General features: G+C 44.7%; 1 protein-coding gene across 4 annotated transcripts in view; it reads left to right on the plus strand.

Annotated features, from left to right (window-relative positions):
• Positions 1 to 25,156, plus strand: part of DENND2B (DENN domain containing 2B) — a 363,764-nt gene that overhangs the window by 218,278 nt on the left and 120,330 nt on the right. For all 4 annotated transcript variants that reach the window (XM_033928054.1, XM_033928053.1, XM_033928056.1 and 1 more), the window contains one exon: positions 4,696 to 4,832. In XM_033928054.1, the coding sequence (XP_033783945.1) occupies positions 4,696 to 4,832 (137 nt within the window). The remainder of the gene's footprint in view (positions 1 to 4,695; positions 4,833 to 25,156) is intronic.

Genomic DNA, 25,156 nt, shown 5'->3' on the forward strand with positions numbered 1-25,156 from the left:
AGTGACTCTGTGTCAGGAACTGGTTGAGCAGAAGGCAACAGAAGGTAGTGGAGAATTGCAATCTCTCTAAGGAAAGGAATGTTACCAGTGGTGTATCTCAAAGTTCAGTTCTTTGGCATGAAATTTTTAACATTTTTGTAAGGGATATTGCTTGAAGGGCTGTCGGGTAAGATTTGCTTCTTTATGGATGATACCAAAATCTGCAACAGACACCCCTGATGGTGTGAATAACATGAGGAAGGACCTAGCTAAGCTTGAAGAATGGTCTGAAATTTAGTAGCTAAGATTTAATGCTAAGAAATGTAAGGTCATGCATTTGAGCTGCAAAAACTCGAGGGACCGGTACAGTTTAGAGGGGTGAAGAAGTTTTGTATATGAAAGAGGAGCGAGAATTGGTGATACTATGTGATGATCTTAAAGTGGGCAAACAGGTTAAAAAGGTGACAGCGAAAGCTAGAAGGATGCTAGGTATGGCCAGTAGGAAAAAGGAGATATTGATGCCCCTGTATAAAACTCTGGTGAGACCTCATTTAGAATATTGTGTGCAATTTTGGAGACTGCACCTTCAAAAAGATATAAACAGGATAAAGTCAGTCCAGAGAAAGGCTACTCAACTTGGTTGGTGGTCTTCATCATAAGGCATATGAGGACAGACTTAAAGATCTCAATATGTATACTTTGGAAGATAGGCAGGAAAGGGGAGGTATGATAAAGATGTTTAAATACCTACGTGGCCTCCTTTCTTGTACAGCTAGTAAACCACTCTCTAGCCAGTAGATATGGTCTCAGGAGCTTGACTGTATCATCTTGGAAAAAGAATAGTCTCATTTCAGCTTCCTAATCTGAACAAATCTCTTTGGACTCCTATTAAGCAACAAGTCTTGACCAAAGTCGTCTTCTCTGTGCTGGAGATGTCATTCCTCAATTGGGCACTTTCAGCATTTGTTATATGACTCTATGTTTATATTCTCTTTTTGGACTGAGGTTTGGGACATTATATGCTCCGTCTTATCGCTTACCAGTTCTTTTCAGTATGCCACTATAGTTCTACGATGTGTATCCCTTGTACCACCTCTTTCTAAGCATCATTCTATTTTATTTGATGGTATGCTGGTGATAGCTATAAAAAATGGTTTTATTATACTGGAAGAAGAATTTCTATATTGTATTGGTGAAATATGCTGCTTAATATTTACCAGTACGAATTTTGTATAGTGGTGAAAGATTTATACTTTTCATCATATATGGAATCCTTTTATTTCTTATTGTTTTGGTTCAAGCTCTGTTCTACTGAGTACTGTATGTTGATCAAGACATGGATCTTTCATATTTTCTTTATTATTTGCATTCAACTTCATCCTGGTAATTCTATTTCCTACCTATAGACATGTTCCCATTTTATTGGACTTATTGTTCTTGATTGTCCTTTTCTATTTTTTAAGTATATCTCAATAAAAATGACCCCTCCCTCCTACATGGCATAAATGTGCATGAGTCGAGTCTTTTTCATTTGAAAGGAAGCTCCAGAATGAGAGGGCATAGGATGAAGTTAAGAGGTGATAAGCTCCGGAGTAATCTGAGGAAACACTTTTTTGCAGAAAGGTTGATAGATAGTCTCCCAGTAAACGGACTGTCTGAATTCAAGAAAGCATGGGACAGAAACGTGGGATCTCTTAGGAAGAGGAGAAGTTAATGGATGCTGTGGATGGGCAGACTGGATGGACCATTTGGCCTTTATCTGCCATCATGTTTCAATGTTTCTACGTTAGTTAAAGGGCCCCTAATATTCTCATAGAACTACCGGTAACTGTTTTATAACTGATATAGTGGTGACTACAAATGACAGAGATACTGTAGCTCAGCTACTTGCCAGTATTTCCTCTAAGGCCTGATGGCGTATATGCAAAATTTTCAGCTTTGTGCAAACATTTCCACTGACCAAATTTGCATTTGCAATCATAAGGCTGCATAAAATTTTGGAAAATATTAAATTGTTACCTTAATATATTAATATTGCCTCTCTCATAGTTAACATGAATTAAAAACATAAAAAAGGAGGTGAGTGGAACCAATTACATACAGGAAACTCTCAGATATCTCTCACCCATGGTAACTGGTAGATAAATGTAGTTTCTGATTTCTTGAGAGTTACTGTTAAAAATAGGACTAACTACTGTAATACTGTACTTTATACTATACCTTTCTGGTCTGTGTCACTCTTTTCCTTTCCCTATCATCCCTCCATCCCCACTTGTAGGTCCAGCATCTGTTCCTCCCTTCCAACCCTCCTCCTTTCTGGTCTGGGTTACTTTCTCTTCCTTCCCCCTCTTATGGATCCAGCATCCATTGATCCCCCCCCCCTCTCCCTCACCTTACATGTCCAGCATCCATGTTCCTTCTCCCCTTACACACTTTTGGTCCATCTCCACCACCCCAGGTCTGGCATCCAATGCCACCCCCCCACACTCTGTAGAGCCGGTATCTCTTACCTGTGGCTCTCCTAAAGCGGCAGCTGGTCAACAAACGCAGTGCTGTAAACAGGCTGCTTGCTGCCAGCCCCGGCAGGGCCTTTCCGCTGCCACATCAGAAGGCATTTAGGCATTGGTAGGTGTACAAACCTTAGGCACAACCTTTTAATGCCAGGATTTTCTTGGCCTAAATAACGGTGCCTAAGTTGAAAACAGTCGCCTACATGAAAAACAGACCATGATCCACCTCTAACCACAACTACTTTCTGGAGTCTGAAAGTGGTAGACACTTGTGCTTCCCAATTCACTGATGCACTTTTTAAAAAAAAAAAATCGGACTCACCGATTTAGTGAGTCCTGAGTCTCCTGACTTGTCCGGGTCTCCTAAAGCAGAAGCAGCGGTGGCGGAGGCCGGCGGGCAGAGACAGGTGGTGAACAGGCTGCTGCTGGCTTGCCCCGCTAGGGCCTTCTTTCTGCCGCATCACTGATGATGCAAAAGAGGGAATCCCTGGTAGGCAGGCTGCGAAAAGCCTCTTCACCACACTGCCTCTCTCTACTGGCCTCTCTCACCGCTGCTTCTGCCTTAGGAGGCCCGAAAGTTGAGGTCTCACAAGGGGGGGGGGGGCGGGATAAATTGGGAAATGCTGTACAGGGGGATAGGAGGGATTGAAGGCTGATGCACAGGAGGATGGAAGGCTGCTGCATCAAGGGGAGGGAGGGAGAAATCCTGCATTTGGTGGAGGGGAGGGAGACATGCATGGGGAAAAGAGAGGGAGAAATGTTGGACATAGAGTGGGGGGCAGGGAGAGATGATACATGAGGGCAGAGAAAGAAGTGTTGCACATAATGGAGGGGAGGAAGGGAGAGATGCTGCATAGAGGGGAATAGAGAGACTTGACCCATGGCACAAGATGGGGGGGAGGGGGAGAGAGAGATGGTAGACAACGGGGAAAGAACCAGAAATGTTGGATATGGCAGTGAAAGGGAAGATACAGAGACAGAAGATGAATGGTGAGCACAGAGAAAAAAGAAAACGTCAAATGGGCAGGAGCCCTAACGGCAAGCTTGAGCTAGGACCTAACAGAGAGAGGAAAAGTATTTTTTGTTTTGTTTACACCACAGCACTGGGGTGGGGTTGGAGAGGGCAAATGGGTAGGGGGGGGTAAAGAGGCTATAAAAATAAAACCACCAGGCCATTTGAAAAGAAGCACCCGATTGGGCAGGAAAAGTGAGTCGAATTGAATCAAAAAATCAATTCAACAGGCCAAATCGAATTTAATTGAAAAATTTTTCCCTGAATCCGGAAGCACTAGTAGGCACCTACAATCCAATTAATTTTAATTTAAGCCAATATTAGGTGATAATTGCTTGTTATCAGCACCGATTTAGCTTTTTAAATAACTAAGGGCTCCTTTTACTAAGGTGCGCTAGCGTTTTAAGCGTGTGCTAACCACGCGCTAAATGAAAAATACTAACGCGAGCTCTATGGAGGTGTTGGCGTTTAGCGCACCTAAGTCAGGCGCCTAGATCGGCTTAGGCATTCTAATCTAGGCTTCTAACTTTAGGTGTCTTTTATAGAATTTAGGTCGCAAGATTGTGGCGGTATAGAAAAAAGAAAGTTATTATTATTATTATTGCCTACAAAATGGGTGGCGGTAATTGCTGATGCAGTAATTTTAAAAAAATGACTGTGTTAATAGTAATATTTATGCATGGCCAATAATGCAAAAGGTAGAAAATCCATGTTTTTACAGCTATGGTAAAAAAAAAAAAAAAAATGGCCTTAATGTCCAGGAAAGATACACTTTAAGGGTACACTGAGGACACATTTTACTGTAGCTTAGGAAAAGGACCTCTTAGTTAAGTAGTCTAGAAGTATGGAAGAAAAACAAATGTATAAAATTAAGAAAAAAAATGTGCAAAGGTTAAATTGAAAAAATATCCTACTACAAAGGGCTGTATGTATACCAGCATGTTGCATTTACATAACATACTTTACATCTAGTAGCAGAGGAAATTCTATTAGGTGCTTTTAATAATAGCAGGAATTTCCCCAAGATTCCAAAACAGATTAAAGACATTTCCTTACTGAGAAATGTATTCGGCCTTGTTTTGGTTACAGAGCTTTGCAATGGACTTGCAAGCAAACAACTCTCATGAACAGGTCATCAAAGATATTGTCTCAAAGATCAAATTCTTGTTGTTTTTTTTGTTTTTTAATTTCTAGAAAGTCCACGGAAGCTGAAGATACTTCAAGTCTTCAGTCATTTTATCCATCATCCCCTACTGAGAACGGTACTGAGAACCAGCACAAGTCCAGTTCTAAGAGCACTTTAGAAGAGAATGCCTATGAAGACATTGTAGGTAAGGACCTGCTGCAGCCTGGCAGAGAGATGCTCCAAAGTAGGTAACTGGTGGGACATCACTGATGAACACTTCCCTTCTCTCTGCCAGAAGTTAAAAAGGAGGTTGTAAAGATGTATTTGCAGTCTACAGGGCTTAACATAAGATCAGCCATACTGGGTCAGACCAATGGTCTATCTCAGGGGTGTAGCCATGGGGCAGGCTTGCCCCACTCTGTTTGGGCTCACACCTGCTCACCCAGTAATTACAGGCTGCCAGCAGTGGTTCTTATACACTGCCAGCAGCTGACCTGAAGCTTTCTCTCTGTTTGTGTTTTGCATAAGAGGAAAAGCTTCCAGGTCAGCGTTGGCAGCATGTAGAAACCGCTACTGGTGACCTGAACATGCTGCATGAGCTGGGGGTGGGAAGGGAGGGAAAGAAAGAGGCTGCGGGGGGGGGGGGTAGGAGTGGGAAGGGAGGAAAAGAGAGAGAGAGATGCCCACTTTGGGCTCGCGCCCATCCAAAATTGAATGTCTGGCTATGCTACTAGTCCACCTAGCCCGGTATTCTGTTTCCAACACTGGCCAGCCCATGTCACAAGTACCTGGCAGAAACCCAAATAGTAGTAATATTCCAGAACCCTAAACAGTAACAAGATTCCATGTAGAATCCCAAAGAGTAGCAACATTCCATGCTACTGATCCCAGGGCAAGCAGTTGCTTTTTCCATGTCTATCGTAATAGCAGATTCTGGACTTTTCTTCCAGGAATTTGTCTAAAGCTTTTTTAAAACCCAGACATGCTAACTGCTGTTACCACATTTTCCAGCAAGCTTAACTATTCTTTCAGTGAAAAAAAATATTTCCTCCTATTTGTTTTAAAAGTATTTACATGTAATTTCATTGAGTGTCCCCTGGTCTTTGTACTTTTGAAAAATTGATTCACTTAAGATACTGATGTTAGCTCATAAAGCTCTTTTTGAGTTACAGCCTCTATATTTATCGTCATTAGTATTGTTTTATGCTCCTTGTTGATTATTAAGATCTTTAGATGATAATAGAGTAGCCTTACCTCATATGTCATCTACTAGAAATTGTGCATTTTTCTACCTAGTCCCAGTTTTATGAAATAGTTTAGAATTAAGTAAAGATGAATCTTTAGTAAGATTTAAAAAGAATTTAAAAGCACATTATTTTCGATTAGCTTTTTTTTTAACTCAGCTGACTAGAGTCTGTTCTATTTTCTGCATATGAATATATATTTTATCTGGTGTGTTTGAACTATCTTTCCTATTTTTAATGGAGTTATTTTATTGCTGTATTGAATTTATTTATTTTAAAATTTTCTATACCATTTAAAACTAAACTGTTTATATAATTTTATATACATTTTGTAAACCGCTTTGTTCTTATTTGTAGATTAAGCGGTATAGAAAGGTAGGGCTGAGCCAGAATCAGGAGCAACAGGAGAAGAGGTGCTGAATTAAGGAGGAGAATGACTGCTCTGTTCTAGGCTCACCTCCTCCCCTTCAATTCTTTCAGGTTGCCTGGGTGGGAAGGGCTGGAGCAGAGCATCATTACTGCTCTGGAGTCTGTAAAGAAGTGGTGACTCCCCCAGAAATGAATCATTGACAGTACCCAGAGTAGAAATGTGGTGGACTTCTGTTGATAACATGTTGGTATTAGATGCAAAGTGTTAGGAATAGGGCCGAGAAGTTGCAGCACCGCAAAGGACTCACTCAATACAATAAATCAATTTCAAGACTGCATAACAACATAGTTCTATGCGGTTCACAAAAGAGTAATAAGGATACAGAAATAATCCGAATGAAGAGACCTAATTGCCTATGAATTTGTTAGAGAGATGGGTCTCCAATTGCCTTCTAAACTGAAGGTAAGAGTGAGACAATGAGCACAAATGCCTGAAATCACTATCGTGCATAGCAGCTTGAAAAGAGAATTGTCGCTCGTGGAATTTTTAAATATTTACAGCCATTAACTGGTGAAAAGGCAAACAATGCATGGGTTTTTCTCAAGTGTCGTCTCTGCTGTCTAAGGAATAAAAGGCACATAAAAGCCACCCATAGATACTATAGGCCATAGGGTAACCAGATAAAACCAGCAGACTTGAATCTCTAGAAACCAACTAGTGTAGTGACCAGATACTGTCTATTGAGGTGATAAGTTTAAAAAAATTGATGAGGCAAGGAAGCATGACCTAAGGATATCATAGGTCATGGAATAACTGGATATTCACCAGCAGGCTGCAGCATACCTGAAACCAACCAATTTGGTGCTACCAACTGGGTGGTTGCATGATTCCATCTAACAAGGTTACAGGGTCCTAGTTGATTGAATTTTGAAGTAACAGCCTCTTTAAATTGAGATTAGGTTGCCTAATTTTATAAATTATCATAAAACCAAGGCCCTTGTGTGCACTACCCCAGGTTTCAAAAACAAAATTTGTTTCTAAGAAACATCAGGAAGTACCCTGTTAATGCAATTCAGAAAATGTGTTTCAAGTTTATTAAAAAAAAATTTTATATCGCTTAATCAAATTTCTAGGCGGTGTACAGAGTAAAAGTTTCATAAAAACAAATTAAAATTAAAAATACTAAACATAACCAGGATAGGTTCATAAAACATATGTACTAACTTCACACAGTTAGGAAAGGTGGAACAAGAATGTTTTTAATTTTGCTTATCAGAGCTCAGAGCCAAAGTCACTGTCATAGTAGCATAGTATCATTTCAGAACTGGATCTATCCAGGATTGCTTTTACATCCAGAAACGTTATGCCTGAACCTTCGATAAATACGGCCGGTGCTGTTTCTTCTGAGGACTATCTCCTCTAGATGTGGAGAGAGAATGCAGCTGAGCAGTTGGGGGGGGGGGGGGGAATGGAATCTTCTGGAGTCTTCGAAATTCTAGTCATATATTTCCTAAACATTTCACAAGGTCACTTTAAACTAAAGATTTAAGGAAACTGTTCTCAAGTTTCTGCATGTAGTAACGTTTTCCAGAGCTTCAACTTTCCTCCGTAAAACGGTCCTTAAGCAAAGCTACTTTTATATCAAAAACAGATTTAATTTTTCCTTTAATACTTTCAACAACAGTTTTAAATTCAGCCATTTCTCTCTGGATAGCCTCCAATTTAGTCTCATGCTGTTGTGTTGTATTTTGGTCTCCAAAAATTTAATCTGAAAGATTGTAACCCTTTAAGACCTAGAATGGCTATTTAAATAGAAAATCTGTAGATGCTGGAAGTGGCAAAGCTGCAGAGCCTAGGGCTAAAAAGATGTTTCTATTTACTGATAAAGTACTTACTCCAGCCACAAAAGATCCTAGAGTCCATTACCTCCACAGGAACTGAGGATTTGCTGCTATTCCTTTCAAATTCTAAAAGAGTGCGCATTCTGCCTCTCCTTCTGCAAGGACTGAAGCTTGAGGGGAGGATGTTGTCATTACTGCTATTTCAACTACAATCAATGTATCATCAATTGTCATTATCTCTACCTGAACCGTCAGAGAAAGTACCATCTTCGGTAGCAGAGAATTACGTTGCTTTTTCAACTACAATCGCGGCTACAATGTCATTATCTCTACCTGAACTGTCAGAGAAATTCCCATCTGCGGTAGCAGAGAATTACGTTGCTCTGGACGCAATAAAAATTCAGGCTTCCCCCACCCCAGCATTGAAGAAGCCAAAATGCTAGGAACAGGTGGATCTGAAGCCGCAACACACCACAAAATGATCCATAGCAGCTGAGATAATGAAGACGGGAGGGACTGAGAGGAAGTCCTTTCACCTGCTTTTCCTCTGCCCCATGGGAGCAGTCAGATAGCTTGGCAAGTGGTATCTGCCATCTTGGCATCCTAAAGTACTTCTATGTATTTTAAAAGGCCAAAGACATCTGCCCTTAGTTGGCATTTTGCTGAGGGGGAAAGGTATTTCCATAACCATTTATTGGAATGTATCATGGATAAAGCATGTCTTCTTATGGAGATTTCATTCCTGGCTGGCGGGAGAGATGAGTCATTTGAAATTACCATAGAATCCTTTTCAGGGCCATCAAACAAAGGAGGAGGTGTATCAAAGGAGTCTAACTAGCTAAAAACCAATAGTCTGGAGAGGAGTAGCAAATGGAGTGGTAGCAAATGTATTGGTTCCTGCTGAGCAGTATAGGCCCTCTCAAAGTGTTATCTTCTCTCTGTGCAGGGGTGACTCCCATTGAATGGGAAGGTACCTCCGGTGGTTCCTGGTAGCTGATGTTAGACAAGTTCTTAGATTCACTGAATATTTGTTTTGTAGGAATAAGTGTGGTTGGTTGGGAGAGGTAGTAAAGTAGATGGTGACTTATCAGCTACTGTGACCAGAAACAGGAGTGGCAAAGGTACCACTGAACAGTTCTCACACTGTGTCTGGGAGTTGAGTGTTGGCCAGATGTTAACTGTGATGGGGCTGTAGTTCTGTAGAGGAGTCTAGGCACTACTTCGTGGCCTGAAGATGTCTTAAGCTGTTCCTCCCCTCACCGCAATACAGTTCCCCCTCCGAATCCGCAGTTCCAGTACCCCCGGATTTGGTTATTCGCAATTTTTTTTTTTTTTTCTTAAACAAAACTCCATCGGACCTTACCTGGTCTGGTCTCGAGACTACAACAGGAACTCATGGCAGCTGTTTTGATGACGGCTTTGCACAGGGCAGGAGCGTAGGACGATCGATCATGCCCCGTGTCGCCGCTAGACCACCAGTTAATGTCTGGAGAAGGTCCGCAACACAGGAGGCAGGCGGGGGTGGGTCAGAGCCGGCCCTAAAAATTATCTGCGATTTTTCAATATTCGTGGGCTGGCTCTGCCCCTAACCCCCGCAAATATTTAGGTTCTGCTGTATGTTAAATAAAAAAAAAACCTATTCAAGCCTACCTTTGAATCCGTGGGCCCAAGAGTCTGGAATAGACTACCCCTTCTATTAAAGCTTCAGAAGAATGTTAAAGTCTTATCTTTTCTCCTCATAATGACTGACCTCTACTCAACCCACTCTCTAAAATCTAATTGCTAATGTAATAACTGATCCCAATCTTATTGTAAGCCACAATGATTCCTTTTGAAAATTGCGGGATATAAGAATGGGATGAAGCGGGATGAAGCGAGACTGCTCTCGTGTGCTTGCATTCTTCCAGCAGTGTGGAAGAGGTGGAAGAAGCATTTTCCTCTCAGGCTTTGGCAGGCATTCTGTCAGCTGCGCTACAATTTCAGGGTTGCCGTTTTATCTATTTTGAGTCTTTTGGTGATCTCCCTTGTGCAGTGAAAGTATGCAAATCATCATTCCCAGCTCTTTTTTTTTTTTTTATTTTAGAAATTTTTGCATTATTTAACAAGCATATCATCTTGTACAGAAAGTGCAATTAAGAAAACATAATATTAAACACAACATTAAAAATACTTTCTATCCAAAAAAAGAAGAAATAACTCTCAACTTAATCGCACACTAGTCCTCAAAATTAGGATCCAAGACTTAAGAAACGGAGTGATTTAAGAATACAAAATAACAACTAAAGGAAATCACATTATCTGATACTGAAAAGGAGCTAATTATTCCTTGGACGCTGATTTTCCTTCATTCCCAAGGCGCTTCGTGGAGAGGAAGGCTGTCAAATGAGCTGGTTCAAAGAACACATATTTCAAAGTATGATACCTTACTACACATTTACAAGGATATCTAAGGAAAAATTAACCCCCAATCTGGGTCACACCAGGTTTCAACATTAGAAATTCCCTTCTTCTCTTTTGAGTCTCCTTAGAGACATCCGGAAAAATTTGAATATGAAAACCCAGGAAGTCTGTGGTTCTATTTTTAAAGAAAAGTTTAAGGATCCAGTCTTTATCTGGAGCCAGAACTACAGTCAGTAGGAGAGTGGCTGGAATAGCCACTTCTCTGTCCGACTGCTCTAATAAAGCAGATACATCCATAGAACTTTCCTGGGATTTTCCAATTACATCTTTCTTCTGAGCATCCTGAGTCTTTATAGGTAAATAATATACTCTTTATCAATGGAGGTAATGAATTCTCAGGAATTTTTAATATTTCCAGAAAGTAACGCTTTATCATATCTCTTGGGGAAATTGAAGAGACCTTTGGAAAATTAATTAAACGCAAATTATTAATCCGGGAATTGTTTTCAAGTGCTTCCAATTTTCTCCTCATTATCAAGCTATCTTTTACCAATAAGTCATGATTACTTTTTATCATTTTTATGTCCTTCTTATCTTCTTGGGTATCAGATTTCAATATTTCTATGTCTTCTTTCAAATTCTTAATAACTTCTTTCTGGTCTTTAAGTTCTTTATCTAAGTTTTTAATTTGAGGAGTCAGAGAATTACCCAAAGCCACAACTAACTCCCAGAGCGAGTCTAAAGTGACTTCTGGGGGTTTAACTGGAACAAAAGGAATTGTTAGTGTAGGCAAAGATAGTTCAGATGTCTGGTCTACCTCTTCAGTGCCCTGTTCCTCCATAGCACGAGTTGTCCCAGTCGCTGGTTTCTCCAAAGGGAGCGAGTCCCTCTGAGTTGTCTCCTGCTGCAAGCCCTCCGACGTGCTGGCCTCTCGAGGGGAGAACACACTCTCGTCTGACGTGCTCTCCTCTCGCGGTGAGCTAGCTCCCAGCGGCAACGGCTGGAGGGGAGGCGTCCTAACGTCGGGGCTCAGAGTCACGTCTAGCCCATGGGATGTCGTCGAAGCACTCCTCTCTGCCGACGCTTCCATTGGGCGATTCCCCGAACCGACTTGCTCGTTTTGAAGGCGTCTGAAGATGTCTTCAATTGTAGGAACCGTGGGTCCTGAGCGCTGGGAGGCACCACCAACACTCTTGCCCCTTCTTTTCGGCATTTCCAAAGAGGTAAGGAAAACACTCTCAGGCGTCCTTCCAGCATCAGACAGCGGCAGCCATCTTGGATCTACCCCACTTGGGTTTTTTCTCCCAGCTCTTTTTTTTAAAACATTAATAAAATAGAACAAAAAAAAAATTTGCACGTAGAAAAAAAGAGCAAACCGTGCTAGGATAAGCAAAACCATTTTTTAATTGAGGCTGGGTTTCAATTTGCATCCCTTCACTAGAAAAGAAAGAATAAGACTGGGGAGCTGAGGAGATAGTCATCATCACATGGAGAGGCCCTGCATGCTTGGAATTCTGAAGATCTGAGCTATGAGAGAGTTCTCTTTTTGCGCCATTGGATAATGCCACCTACTTATGTGCCTAACTCAATCCTGCTTATAAATAGAAAACTTTTGGGTTTCTCCTGTTTTTACACAGTGAGCTAGTCAAACTTATTTAATATAGAATTCTAGCAGAGGTTGTGGTAAAAGCGGATAGTTTTAAGAAAGGTTTGGACAAATTCCTGGAGGAAAAATCCATAGTCTGTTATTAAGACATGGGGGAAGCCTCTGCTTGCTCTGGATGGCAGCATGGAATATTGCTACTCCTTGGGTTTTGGCCAAGTACTATTGACCTGGATTGGCCACCGTGAGAAGGGGCTACTGGGCTTGATGGACCATTGGTTTGACCCAGTAAGGCTATTCTTATGTTCTTGTGACAAAAATCTGGGATTATTTGCAGTGTTTGATATCTTTTGTTGGACAATGTCAGAATTCTCCAGAGAGGATGCTTTGTGTGAGGTTTCAAGACCGTGGAAGTTCTTTCTTCAGGTGTAACTGGAAAGGGCCCCTGTTCTTGAAACTTCTTATGTGGAATTTCAGCATCCTCTCTGGAGAATTCTTGTGTTTGGTCCAAGAAAAAAGGTGTTTTAGCATGGGGAGGGGGAGTCTAATGGTTAGTGTAGTGGGCTGAGAACCTGGGGAACTGGATTCAATTCCCACTACAGCTCCCTGTGACCTTGCAAGTCACTTAACCCTCCATTGTCCTAAGAACAAATACCTCAATTGCGAGCTCAGTAGAGACAGAGATAATGCCTGCATATAATAAATATAAATGACTTTGATTGTGTCGCAGAAAGGCAGTATATCAAATCCATGATCCTTTACGTAAGAAACCAGATATCCTCTGCTTTTATCGGATTAATGCTCTCATAATCTAGTTGAGGAATACGGTTGAGTTTGTTCAATAAAATGTTAGCACTCGTTGCTGCTTTGCCAACTTTTCATGTGATTTTGTAAATTGTCTATATATACCTAAAAAATATGAAACTCCTCCTTCCCCCTAAGAAACTGATTTATACGAGTAGTCTGAGCCGTTTTCTACTGCTCAGTCTGCAGGACTAGGTCTTTTGAATTAGAGAATGACACGGTGACAAAATTCATCACCGTTCCCGTACCCGCGGATAACTGCGGGAAACCATCTTCATGTCATTCTTTATTTATTTATTTAGATTTATATCCCGTCCTCCCAGTAGCTCAGAACGGTCTACAAGTAAACAGAGTATAATTGGGCACAACCACTGACCCTCAAGCCTTGCATTGAAGAATGCTGAGATTGAACAGCAACATTCCAGAGCTGAGATTGTGATATCATAATGCCTCATTCCACCAGTGCCTAAGAGCCAATCACATCAGTGATGTCACAATGGCTTCATTATCCTTGGCTCACATAAGAATCAGAGTATGAATAGACACAACCACTGACCCTCAAGCTTTGCTTTGAAGAATGCTGGTGTAGAAGGACCGAGGTTGAAATAGACACTAGAAAATGACATGGGATTATTTCCCACAGTTATCCGCGGGGATGGGAACGGTGATGAATTTTGTCACCGTGTCATTCTCTATTTTGAATGGCATCATGTGGGAACAATTTTATCAGTGGGAGCTAGAGGTTTCTGAACTTTGACAGCCATAGTGCAGCTAAGAGAGAATTCCTCTTGTGGTATAATGTGGGCCTTTAAGCAAACCAAAATTTGTTGTGGTTTTGTAAAGCCAGTAAGAAGACCTGATATGTTTGTTTATGCTGTGCTCTCATGAAGCTACCCCAGCAGCTGTAGCTGTGATATTTCTTTTCTTTTTTTTTTTCAAGACTGTTTGCCGGCATTCTTTTGACATCATTCTTTTCGCATCGCCAAGATAATTTTAATAGGCATTTCCATGGGTAAACCATTATTTTATGTATAGAAGTAGGCTTCTTTTTTTTTTTTTCCTTAATTGCCCTCCCAGTGTAAACGTAATGTTTTATGTGCAGATGTTTGCTTGGCCTGAGTAGAGGCATTCCCAGGGGCTGGGGTGGGATTATTTATGTACACGGATTATAAATTATGCATGCATACATATGAATTAATCTGGGAAATCTGCATGCCACAGAGCAAGTGGAATTGTACACAGGTATCATCAGAGGATGGCAGCATAACTGAGAGAACATAAGAAATGCTTTCACCGAATCAGACCCTTGGTCCATGTAGTCCGGTGACCCGCACGCGCGGAGGCTCAACTAGGTGCTTCCTGATGAAGACCTAGATGTTCCCAGATGAGACCTTGTTTACCTGTATCCCTCAATGTGATTTTCAAGGAGGTGTGCATCCAACTTGCCCTTGAATCCTATAATGGAGGTCTCCGTCACAACCTCCTCCGGGAGAGCATTTCAAGTGTCCACCACTCGCTGTGTGAAACAGAATTTCCTGACATTTGTCCTGGGCCTGTTGCCTCTCAATTTCAGTCCATGACCTCTCGTCCGAGTCACATTTGACAACGTGAATAACGCTGCATCTTGCTCCGAGCTTACCAAACAGAAGTGAACGCAATCTGAAACAAAAATAGCCCATTCAAAATAGTGAAAGTGCTGCACACACTTAGAGGTTAAGAACTTAAGAATAGCCTTACTGGGTCAGACCAATGGTCCATCTTGTCCAGCAGCCCATCCTCACATGGCCCAATCCAGGTCATCAGTACCTGGCAAAAACCCAAAGAGTAGCAACATTCCATGCTATCGATCAGGGCAAGAAGTGGCTTCCCCCATGTCTTTCTCAATAACAGACTGGACTTTTCCTCCGGGAAATTGTCCAAACCTTTCTTAAAACCAGCTACAATATCCGCTCTTACCACATCCTCTGGCAATGCGTTCCAGAGCTTAACTATTCTCTCAGTGAAAAAATATTTCCTCCTATTGGTTTAAAATATTTCCTCCTATTGGTTTAAAAGTATTTCGCTGTAACTTCATCAAGTGTCCCCTAGTCTTTGTAATTTTTGACAAGTTTGCTTAGAAAAGAGATGGCTTCCCCCAGAGTAAATATAATCTGAAGAACCTCTTTTTTCACCCAGGGGAGCAGGAGGTAGAGAGGAAGCCATAGGCCGCAGCCTGTGAAATGCTTGTGGTATATGGTGAGCAGTAGACTGAATGACTTAACAAGAATGTTGTGGTGGAAGTGACAGCCTGGAGGTAGAAAGCACTTATGAAAGTAGACATTTAGATTAGAAGATGCTGAAAAAAGACAGGAGTTAAAGAACTTGTGAGAAGGACTGCACAATGAAATAGCAGAGTTGAGCCTTTTGATAGCGAAGGTAGAGCAAAAAACATAGAAACAGACAGATGCCTTGAGTAAGCTAGAGGAGCTGGCAGTGAAACTGAAGGTGCAAAATGGGTATTTGGCTGAAAAAAGAGGATTTGGAAAATCATTCAAGGTGAAATAATGTATATATTCAGTGCATCCCAGAGTGCAAAGGTACTGAGAACTACAAGGATATGAGAGATTTGCAAAGCGGTACCTGCTGCAGGAATAGGAGAAAACATGTGGGGAATTGATGGTGAAGGTACAGCATACTGCATGATGGGTCCTTACAGGGATTCCAGGGTTCCATAGGATATGAACCCAGATTCAAATGTAAGCTAATTAATTAAATGCTAACAACTAATAATTGGTGTTAACATTTGACAGTAATTAGGAGTTACATGCAGATCTGCCCTACACTCTATTCTGTAAAATATTCATCTAAATTTCATACTGTGCATCTCCAAAGAGGGTGTGGCCATGGAGGGGGCATGGGTGGGTCAGGGCCTTTCCCAGAAATTAAGAGCAATGTTATACAACAGCTGCACTTGTGCTACTGATTGCCATCAGTTGGACACGAGCATTTAGCACTAGCTTTTGGCAGGTGTAAGTGCTCGAGCTCAAAGTTAGGTGTGCATCCCAATGGCAGGTGGAGGTAGACGTCCTACCACTGTCTGGCAGCCAATCGGGATGTACCTTTTTAAAAAATCTCTCATTTCCATCCCGCACAGAAGAACCCTGCCAACCGCAAGGCCGACATACCTCTATTCTGGAAAGCTGCAGCAGCGGCAGCACTGAACAGGCTGCTTTGTTGCCTTTCCCCCGGGGCCTTCCCTCTGCTGCCGCATCACTGATGACATCATTAGTGATGCCGTGGCAGAGAGAAGGCCCTGGTGGGGAAGGCAGCGAAGCAGCCTGTTCAGTGTTGCCACTGCTGCTGCATTTTAGAACGGAGGTATGTCGGGGCCTCGCGGTCAGAGGGTCATTGGGGTTCTGCTGCACGTGGGGGATGGGAAGGAGAGATGGAAAGGTGCTGCGCAGGGAGATGGGTTGGCGAGGTTGTCAGGGTCCTGTTGCACGGGAGGTATGGGAGGAAGAGATGGAAAGATACCTGATGATGTTATCAGTGACGCGGCAGCAGAAGGAAGGCCCCGGCAGGGAAGACAGCGAAGCAGCCTGTTCAGTGCTGCCGCCACCGCTGTTCGGAACAGAGGTATGCTGGCCTCGTGGTGGGAGAGTTGGCGAGGTTCTGCTATGTGGGATGGAAAGATGTTGCGCAAAGGGAACTCTTGCGGCCCGGCGTGTCACTGTCTTCCATCGTCCCTAGATGGGATCGTCTGGTTGCAGGAAAACAAGCTCAGGGCTCCCACTGATTCTGCATTATGGTAAGTTGTATAATTTCTATTATGATATTATAACTTAATAATATTGTGTATAAAACTGCCCTACAAACCCACCTCAAATCCTCCCCCCCCCCACCTCCTTTTACCGGTCCCTGGAAAAATTTGCTTCTATAAAAGCGGTCCTTGGTGTCAAAAAGGTTGGGGACCTCTGCCATAAAGGACACAGTAGGCAGAGCACCCTTTACAGAATGCTATGTTAGCGTCAATCATAATGGTGCTTAACTTTGGATGCCATCTGCTGAATCTGGCCTTATATATTACAAATTGTGCCTGTTACCAAGTGAGCAAGGAGATAAAAATGCTTCATATTTTTTTTTATTTTTCTGCTGCTCAGAATTGATTCAGAAGGCCAGTGGAGTCTGGGGACCCTGGGCAAGGTGAATCATATTGGAGAAATGTCTGTAGAACTGCTTTAGATGAAAGGTGATAGCTGTGTGGGAAAGCTCTCTTTCTGGGAAACGGGAGAAAGCAAGAAAAATGAGTGTCGCAGACGAGCAAATCCGTAAGCACAGGCTGGCATCCAAGTATTTGCATTGTGCAATGTGCGTCCCAAACAACCTGACAGCTGTGGAGCTGATTTGCAACACTGGTTGCAAAGATCAAATCTAAAGACCTCTTGAGTGTTTCAGAACTGCACTAGTAGTTCAGGACATTTTATGAAATGGATGACTATATAACAAGATAAAGGACTGCAGTAGTCGGTAAAGTAACGAGCAGGACTACTGTTACTATATTAAGGATGGATTGACTCACTGAGACTTTTTTTTTTTTTTTTTTAAAGTTGGTTCCCACTAAATGTATTTAGAATAGAGAAAACAGAGCTTCAGCCTCTATCTGCCTGTTATGAATCTGAGAGCATCTTGGTTCCCAGACAATTCAGTGGAATAGGTACTTGCTCCTAAATCGAGTCTCTTAAAATAGCAATGGCCCTGTGAACCGATTTGATGTGCGCTAAATCAGTTAGTGCACCTTAATAAAAGGACACCATAGTAAAGTAATAGAGTACTCCCCTGATATACGGTTTTTCATGGGGGAGCCTGAAGAGGGCAGCAGGAGAGCAGCTGGAGCGCCGCGAGTGCAGGAAATCACTTGCAGTACGCTCCGACCGCCTCTTCCTGCACTAAGTCGGGCCTTATCCAATCAGGAGCTGCGTGTCAAAGCTCCGGCTGCTCTCCCGCTGCCCTCTCCTTGTTGGCGGTTCGCGGTCGGAAAATAAAGGCGAATGACCGGGACCGCGAACCGCCGACTGGGGGAACACTGTACTGTATAGCATTACTGTAGCAAGGGGTAGCTTCTGGTTCAGAATAGATAGAATTTTCTTGTAGCCAGTAAGAATGTCTGTTCATTTTGAAACCCAAATAAACAAATACAATGAAACGAGGTCTCTTGTAATGAGATCTAATCTAATCTTCTATTTGTGCGTCGCGCATACCTATGCAGGCTCAAGGCGACTTACAGAGAGAAGAAGGTAGAAAGAGGGCAGAGCAGGGATAGGGAGGAAGGGGAAAGGGGAGGAAGAAGGGAAAGTGTCTAACTACCCTGTTTCCCGAAAATAAGATCTATTCCGAAAATAAGCCCTAGTGTGATTTATAAAGATACTCCTAATATAAGCCCTACCCCCAAAATAAGCCCTAATTAAGATCAACCCATGAAGTTCCCTCCCCCTCGAATGTCCCCAACACTGCTTGACTCCATTCCTGTCACTAGTGCTGCCCAATTCACTGAAAACAATCAGACTCGTCGATTCAGCAACCCCCACCCCTGCTGCTTTAGGAGGCCTTGGAGCGGAGGTATGTCAGTCTCACGGTGGGAGGGTCGGTGGGGCTCTGCTGCACAAGGGGATGGGTGAGAGGGGAGGAATGATCCTGCACATAGGGGGGAGAGGGAGAAAGGAAAGAGGAAGAATTGGGGTAGAGGAGAGGAAGGGAGAAATGATTGTTGTACATGAAAAAAAATAAGAAATCCCCGAAAATAAGCCCTAGTGTGTTTTTTGGACTCAAAATTAATGTAAGACACTGTCTTATTTTCGGGGAAACACGGTAGCAGAAAGGGTATAAATAGAGATTCATTTAAACAACAAAAGTATTTTTGTCAGCCAGTTAAGGGGCCTTTTATTAAGCTGTAGCAAAAAGTGGCCTTGGCACGTCCTTGGGCAGACTTTTCCCATGCACTAAGATCATTTTTACTGTAGCCTTAAAATGGCTGATTTTCTTTTCTTTCTTTTTTTTTTTTTTAATAACGGCTGTGTGGCACTAAGGGCTCATGGGCAAATTTTTGGTAATGTTAACATTAGCGCATGCCAATTAATTCATAAAATAGAAAAATTAGCCATTTTCTGGGTGCGGTAAAAATGGCTTTAGCGTGTGGGGAAAAAACCTGAGGAAGGGTGCAACTGGAGCCACATTTTCTGCAGCTTAGTAAAAGGACCACTCGGTGCCTTGGCATGTTTGATGTCATTGCTTTTGCTACTCTGCTTGTCTTTAATGCTTAGACCTGGAATGGCCCTCCTGATAATCCATATTCCCCATCCCCACTCTCCCCATCACCTCCCTCCCCATTCCCTTCTCTTCCTTCTTTACATTTTTAAACTTCTTGTGGTTCAACATCAAAACAAAACACAAACAATAATGAATACACCCTTTGTTGGTAAGAAACTAGGCCACAGCTTTGTTTAATTAGAGTAACAAAGAAACCATCAACTTTAATACAATAAACAGATCATTTTGCCCAAGCTACAACAGAGTAATTTCCTATAGCCTCACCCTGACAGCTAGAGTTTGAGGTTTGACATGGACCTCTATGCCCTTTGAGTTACCTGACCCAATTGGCCACCACTTAATGAGCTTTAATATAAACGCTCATCCCCCAATGAGCTAGCATCCCTGTAGCTCGTGTTTCTGCCGCTGCGACACCTAGCTTTGTGGAAACAGTTGCAGTACTCTTCAAATCCCTTACACTAATAGGGAAGGGGGGGGGGTAAACCATCTCTGAGTAACAGGCAAAACTCCTGAAACTTGGAGGCAGCCCCCTTTTAATAGCCCAACCATGGTCTTCCCCTTTCCTTAAATCAGCCAATCCTGACTTGACCCCCTTGGTGGCAAGCTAGTTTTAAATAATGTTCTCCAGTTATTCCTCCTTCTAACACAAACCCAGTCCGTCCCCCCACTTCATACCCCTAATTTTTCCCCACCCTTTCTTCTGTGCCTCATCCTGGGCCATCCAGTCCTTTGCTAATTTCACCCATTGAGATTAGCTCTCGAGCTCATTCTGGCAGGGGAGATTGGCACCCTGTAGACATCTCCACCCGACAGCAGCAATTGCACAGAAAAGGGGAAGTTAGTTTCCAAATGTGACTTCCACCCCTGCCCCTTTTATCTTTCGTTTCATAGACAAACTTAAAAGTAAATTTGCTACCAGATGTTTTGATTAGTTTTTACCCCTTCACCCACACTGGTGCCCACTCTTATCCCAGGACAAGCAGGCAGCATATTCTTAACACATGGGTGACGTCACCGACGGAGCCCTCGGTACGGACCTTTTTAACTAGAAGTTTCTAGTTGGCCGCACCGCGCGTGCGCGAGTGCCTTCCCGCCCGACGGAGGAGTGCGTGGTCCCCAGTTTCTTCGTTTCCGCGGAGCGAAGAAGACGCGTGTGTTTTTTCAACGGCCGTTGAAACCACTTTTTGCCTTCCCGCTCGCGCTTTTTTTTCCTTATTTTTTCTTTCTTTACCTTCGGGTTTATTTTCCTTTGATTTGCAAAAAAAACAAAAACAAAAAAAACTTTGCTTTTTTCCCCTTTTTTTTTTCGTTTTTGCCCCGGCGGGGCCTGTTGCCAGTATACAGGCCTCGGGCTTCGATTTTGCGGAGGCTATCTTCCCCTTCATGCCCCCGCAGGCCGGTTTTAAGAAGTGCCAGCGGTGTGCACGCCCGATCTCCATCACTGACCCACACAATTGGTGCTTGCAGTGTCTGGGTCCGGAGCATCGGGCGGACTCCTGCACCCGCTGTGCCACTCTTCAAAAGAGAACCCTTAAAAACCGAAGAATTCAACAAACTCTTCTCTTCGGCACCGAGTCGGCGATGGACTCCTCAACTTCAACGGCGGTACCTCAAAAATCGGCACCGTCGACCTCGACACCGACCGACCCCACATCGGCGTCGCTGGCGCCAGGTAAGCCGGCTAAGAAGCCTTCCTCTTCCCTCGAGCGCCCTCCAGCTACGGTGGCGACACCATCCCTACCGACATCGCACCGGTCCCGCAAACGCTCCGCCCCGATCTCGGTGAGTGCCTCGTCATCGGCCTCCTCATCGCCGGGGCGTGGAGCGGCATCCAAGGAACCGAAGAAAAAGAAAGCGGTTCCGATGCCACCCCTAGATGACCGTATCTCGGCCATCTTAAAGGCTCAACTCCAGGAGCAGTTAAAGAAACAACTTGAACACCTGTTGCCCACTATCCTGGCACCGCTCCTTCCGGTACCAGACCGGCCCGAGCCCCGTACCGAGCCCCCAGTGTCCACCCCTTCGGTACCTGTGAACACCTCCATGCCGATCCTTTCAGCCCAACAACTCCATGTCGATCCGGTGGTTCATTCTCAGGCCACATTGGATCCTCCTCGGCACCAGGCGGTACGGCATTCTTCCCGGGACCGAGATCGACGCCGGTCGTCCTCTCCTGGTACCGTTTCGGTGCGCTCTGGAAAGTCTTTGTCCAAGACTCGCCATACCGCGCCCTCCACCCCGGTGTCTCGACATGCACCAGAGGTCAGGGACCCTGACTTATGGGAGGAAACTCCTCTCGGTACCGAGGAGGATCCCTCCTCATCTGATGAGGAACCATCGGCACCCGATGCCACCTCTAAACCAGAGCAGTCCTCATTTTCTAAATTTCTGAGAGAAATGTCTGCTGCCCTGTCCCTTCCCCTAGAATCTGACTCAAAAAAGTCTCAAGCCTTTCTAGAGGCTTTAGACTTTGAGCAACCTCCTAAGGAGTTCCTCAAGCTTCCCGTGCATGACATCCTACGGGAAACGTTCTACAAAAACTTGGAAAATCCCCTCACGGTACCGGGAGCCCCCCGTAAACTGGACAACCTTTACCGTGTCATCCCTATTCCTGGATTCGACAAATCTCAATTGCCCCATGAGTCCCTTCTGGTTGAATCCACCTTAAAAAAGACTCAGGGCTCCAGTGTCTATGCCTCTACCCCTCCTGGCAGAGAAGGTAAGACCATGGACAAGTTTGGCAAGAGGCTTTACCAGAATGCCATGCTTGCCAACAGGGCAAACAACTATTCCTTCCATTTTTCTTTCTATCTGAAACATTTGGTCCAACAACTGTCTGCCCTCCAGAAGTACCTTCCTGAGCGCAAGGTCCCGCTATTCCAACAACACATCTCTGGCCTTCTCCAAATGCGCAAATATATGGTCCGCTCGATATACGACTCCTTCGAGCTCACCTCTCGGGCCTCTGCCATGGCCGTAGCCATGCGTCGCTTAGCCTGGCTCAGAGTCTCCGACCTGGACATCAACCACCAGGATCGTTTGGCCAACGCCCCCTGTCTCGGGGATGAACTCTTTGGAGAGTCACTGGATTCCACCACCCAGAAACTCTCGGCCCATGAGACCAGGTGGGACACCCTGATCAAGCCGAAAAAGAAGGCTCCGCCTGCCCGACCCTATCGGCCTCAATCATCTTACCAGCGGAGGTTCTCAGCCAGGCCACTCAATCCGCCTCCCCAACAATCTCGGCGACCCCGTCAACAGCAGCACCATGCCCAGGCTCGATCTCAGGCCACTCAACCCTCTAAGCCTCCTCAGCCTGCTAAACAATCTCAGCCCTTTTGACTCTTCTCTCCAGGGCATAGCCAGTCATCCACCCTCGCTGCCTCTTCCACAGCCTATCGGGGGTCGTCTCACCATTTTCTCCAGCCGTTGGGAAGTCATCACGTCGGACCAGTGGGTCCTCAACATCATCCGCCACGGCTACTCTCTCAACTTCCAGACTCTTCCACCGGACAACCTTCCCGTAGAGTCTGCTTCACACTCATCTCAAACCCCCCTCCTCCTGAGGGAGGTTCAATCCCTCCTCCTTCTCAATGCCATCGAAGAAGTACCTCCAGATCAAAGGGGTCAGGGATTCTACTCCCGCTACTTCCTGGTTCCCAAAAAGACGGGAGACCTCCGTCCCATTCTCGATCTCAGGGACCTCAACAAGTGTCTGGTCAAGGAAAAGTTCAGAATGCTCTCCCTTGCCACGCTTTACCCTCTTCTTTCTCAACACGACTGGCTATGTTCCCTGGACCTCAAAGAGGCCTACAATCACATCTCCATCAATCAGAATTCTCGCCGCTACCTGCGGTTCCAGGTGCTACACCACCACTATCAGTACAAAGTGCTACCGTTTGGCCTCGCTTCCTCCCCCAGAGTCTTCACCAAGTGCCTTATAGTGGTGGCGGCCTTCCTCAGGTCTCACAACCTCCAGGTGTTCCCCTACTTGGACGATTGGTTGGTGAAAGCACCTTCATCTCAACTCGTGCTACAAGCTACTCATCACACCATCTCTCTCCTCCACCTCCTGGGGTTCGAGATCAACTACCCCAAGTCGCATCTGCTTCCCACCCAGCGACTTCAATTCATTGGAGCAGTTCTGGACACCACGCTGATGAGGGCCTTTCTCCCCTCCGATCGCCAGCAGACCCTGCTCCATCTCTGCCGTCAGGTACTCATGCATCCCTCCATTCCTGCCCGACAGATGATGGTCCTCCTGGGTCACATGGCCTCGACGGTGCATGTCCTTCCTCTGGCACGTCTCCACCTTCGTACGCCTCAGTGGACTCTCGCCAACCAATGGTCACAGACTACGGATCTTCTTTCTCATCCCATCTCTGTGACATCATCTCTTCAGCAATCTCTCCAATGGTGGTTGAACTCCTCAAATCTTTCCAGGGGTCTACTTTTTCATCTACCCCCTCACTCTATGATCATCACCACGGATGCGTCCCCCTATGCGTGGGGAGCTCACTTAGGAGATCTACGCACCCAGGGACTTTGGACCCCACAGGAGCGTCGTCATCACATCAATTTCCTGGAACTCAGAGCCATGTTCTACGCCCTCAAGGCTTTCCAACATCTCCTCTGTCCTCAAGTCCTCCTCCTGTGCACAGACAATCAAGTCGCCATGTACTACATAAACAAGCATCAGTCTCTACTGCATCCCAATCTGTCTTCGCTCCACCTGACAGCTTGGTTTCTCTCGGGCTGACCTCTCCAGAGAACCTATCTCAGCCGGTCCGCCTCATCTTGGACGCCTCCAGGAAGCCGGCCACCCTCCAATGTTACCATCAGAAATGGACCAGATTCTCCTCGTGGTGTCTCCGGCATCATCAGGAACCCACCTCCTTAGCGGTGGAAACTGTATTGGAATATTTGCTCTCGCTGTCCAATGCTGGCCTCAAAACTACCTCCATCAGAGTCCACCTCAGTGCCATCACGGCGTTTCATGAGCCTATTCTCGGAAAACCCCTCACGGCTCATCCTCTGGTTTCCAGATTTATGAGAGGTCTCTTCAATATCAAACCGCCTCTCAAGCCTCCTCCTGTCGTCTGGGACCTCAATGTGGTTCTCTCAGCACTCATGAAACCTCCGTTTGAGCCTCTTGCCACTACTTCGCTCAGGCTTCTTACCTGGAAGGTGCTTTTCCTAATTGCCATCACCTCTGCCAGGAGGGTTAGCGAACTGCATGCACTGGTTGCTGACCCACCATTCACTGTTTTTCACCATGACAAGGTTGTTCTGCGTACCCACCCTAAATTCCTTCCCAAGGTGGTCTCGGCTTTTCACCTCAACCAGTCCATTGTGTTGCCCATCTTCTTCCCTAAGCCTCACTCGCATCCTGGGGAACAGGCGTTGCACACGCTGGATTGTAAGCGTGCCCTTGCTTACTACCTTGATCGTACCAGAGCTCACCGAACATCCCCTCAGCTATTTTTGTCTTTCGATCCCAACCGTTTGGGTCGTCCTGTCTCCAAACGGACACTTTCAAATTGGCTTGCTGCCTGTATTGCATTCTGCTATGCTCGGGCCGGTCTCTCACTGGAAGGAACTGTCACGGCCCACAGAGTCCGAGCTATGGCTGCTTCTGTAGCTTTCCTCCGTTCCACGCCCATCGAGGAAATCTGCAAGGCGGCCACTTGGTCCTCAGTTCACACGTTCACTACTCACTACTGTCTGGATGCGTTCTCCAGACGGGATGGACACTTCGGCCAATCTGTGTTACAAAATTTATTTTCCTAATGGCCAACCATCCCACCTCCCTCTTTGTTAGCTTGGAGGTCACCCATGTGTTAAGAATATGCTGCCTGCTTGTCCTGGGATAAAGCACAGTTACTTACCGTAACAGGTGTTATCCAGGGACAGCAGGCAGATATTCTTACGTCCCACCCACCTCCCCGGGTTGGCTTCTTAGCT

Source organism: Geotrypetes seraphini, chromosome 19, assembly GCF_902459505.1.
Source record: "Geotrypetes seraphini chromosome 19, aGeoSer1.1, whole genome shotgun sequence".
NCBI lineage: Eukaryota > Metazoa > Chordata > Amphibia > Gymnophiona > Dermophiidae > Geotrypetes > Geotrypetes seraphini.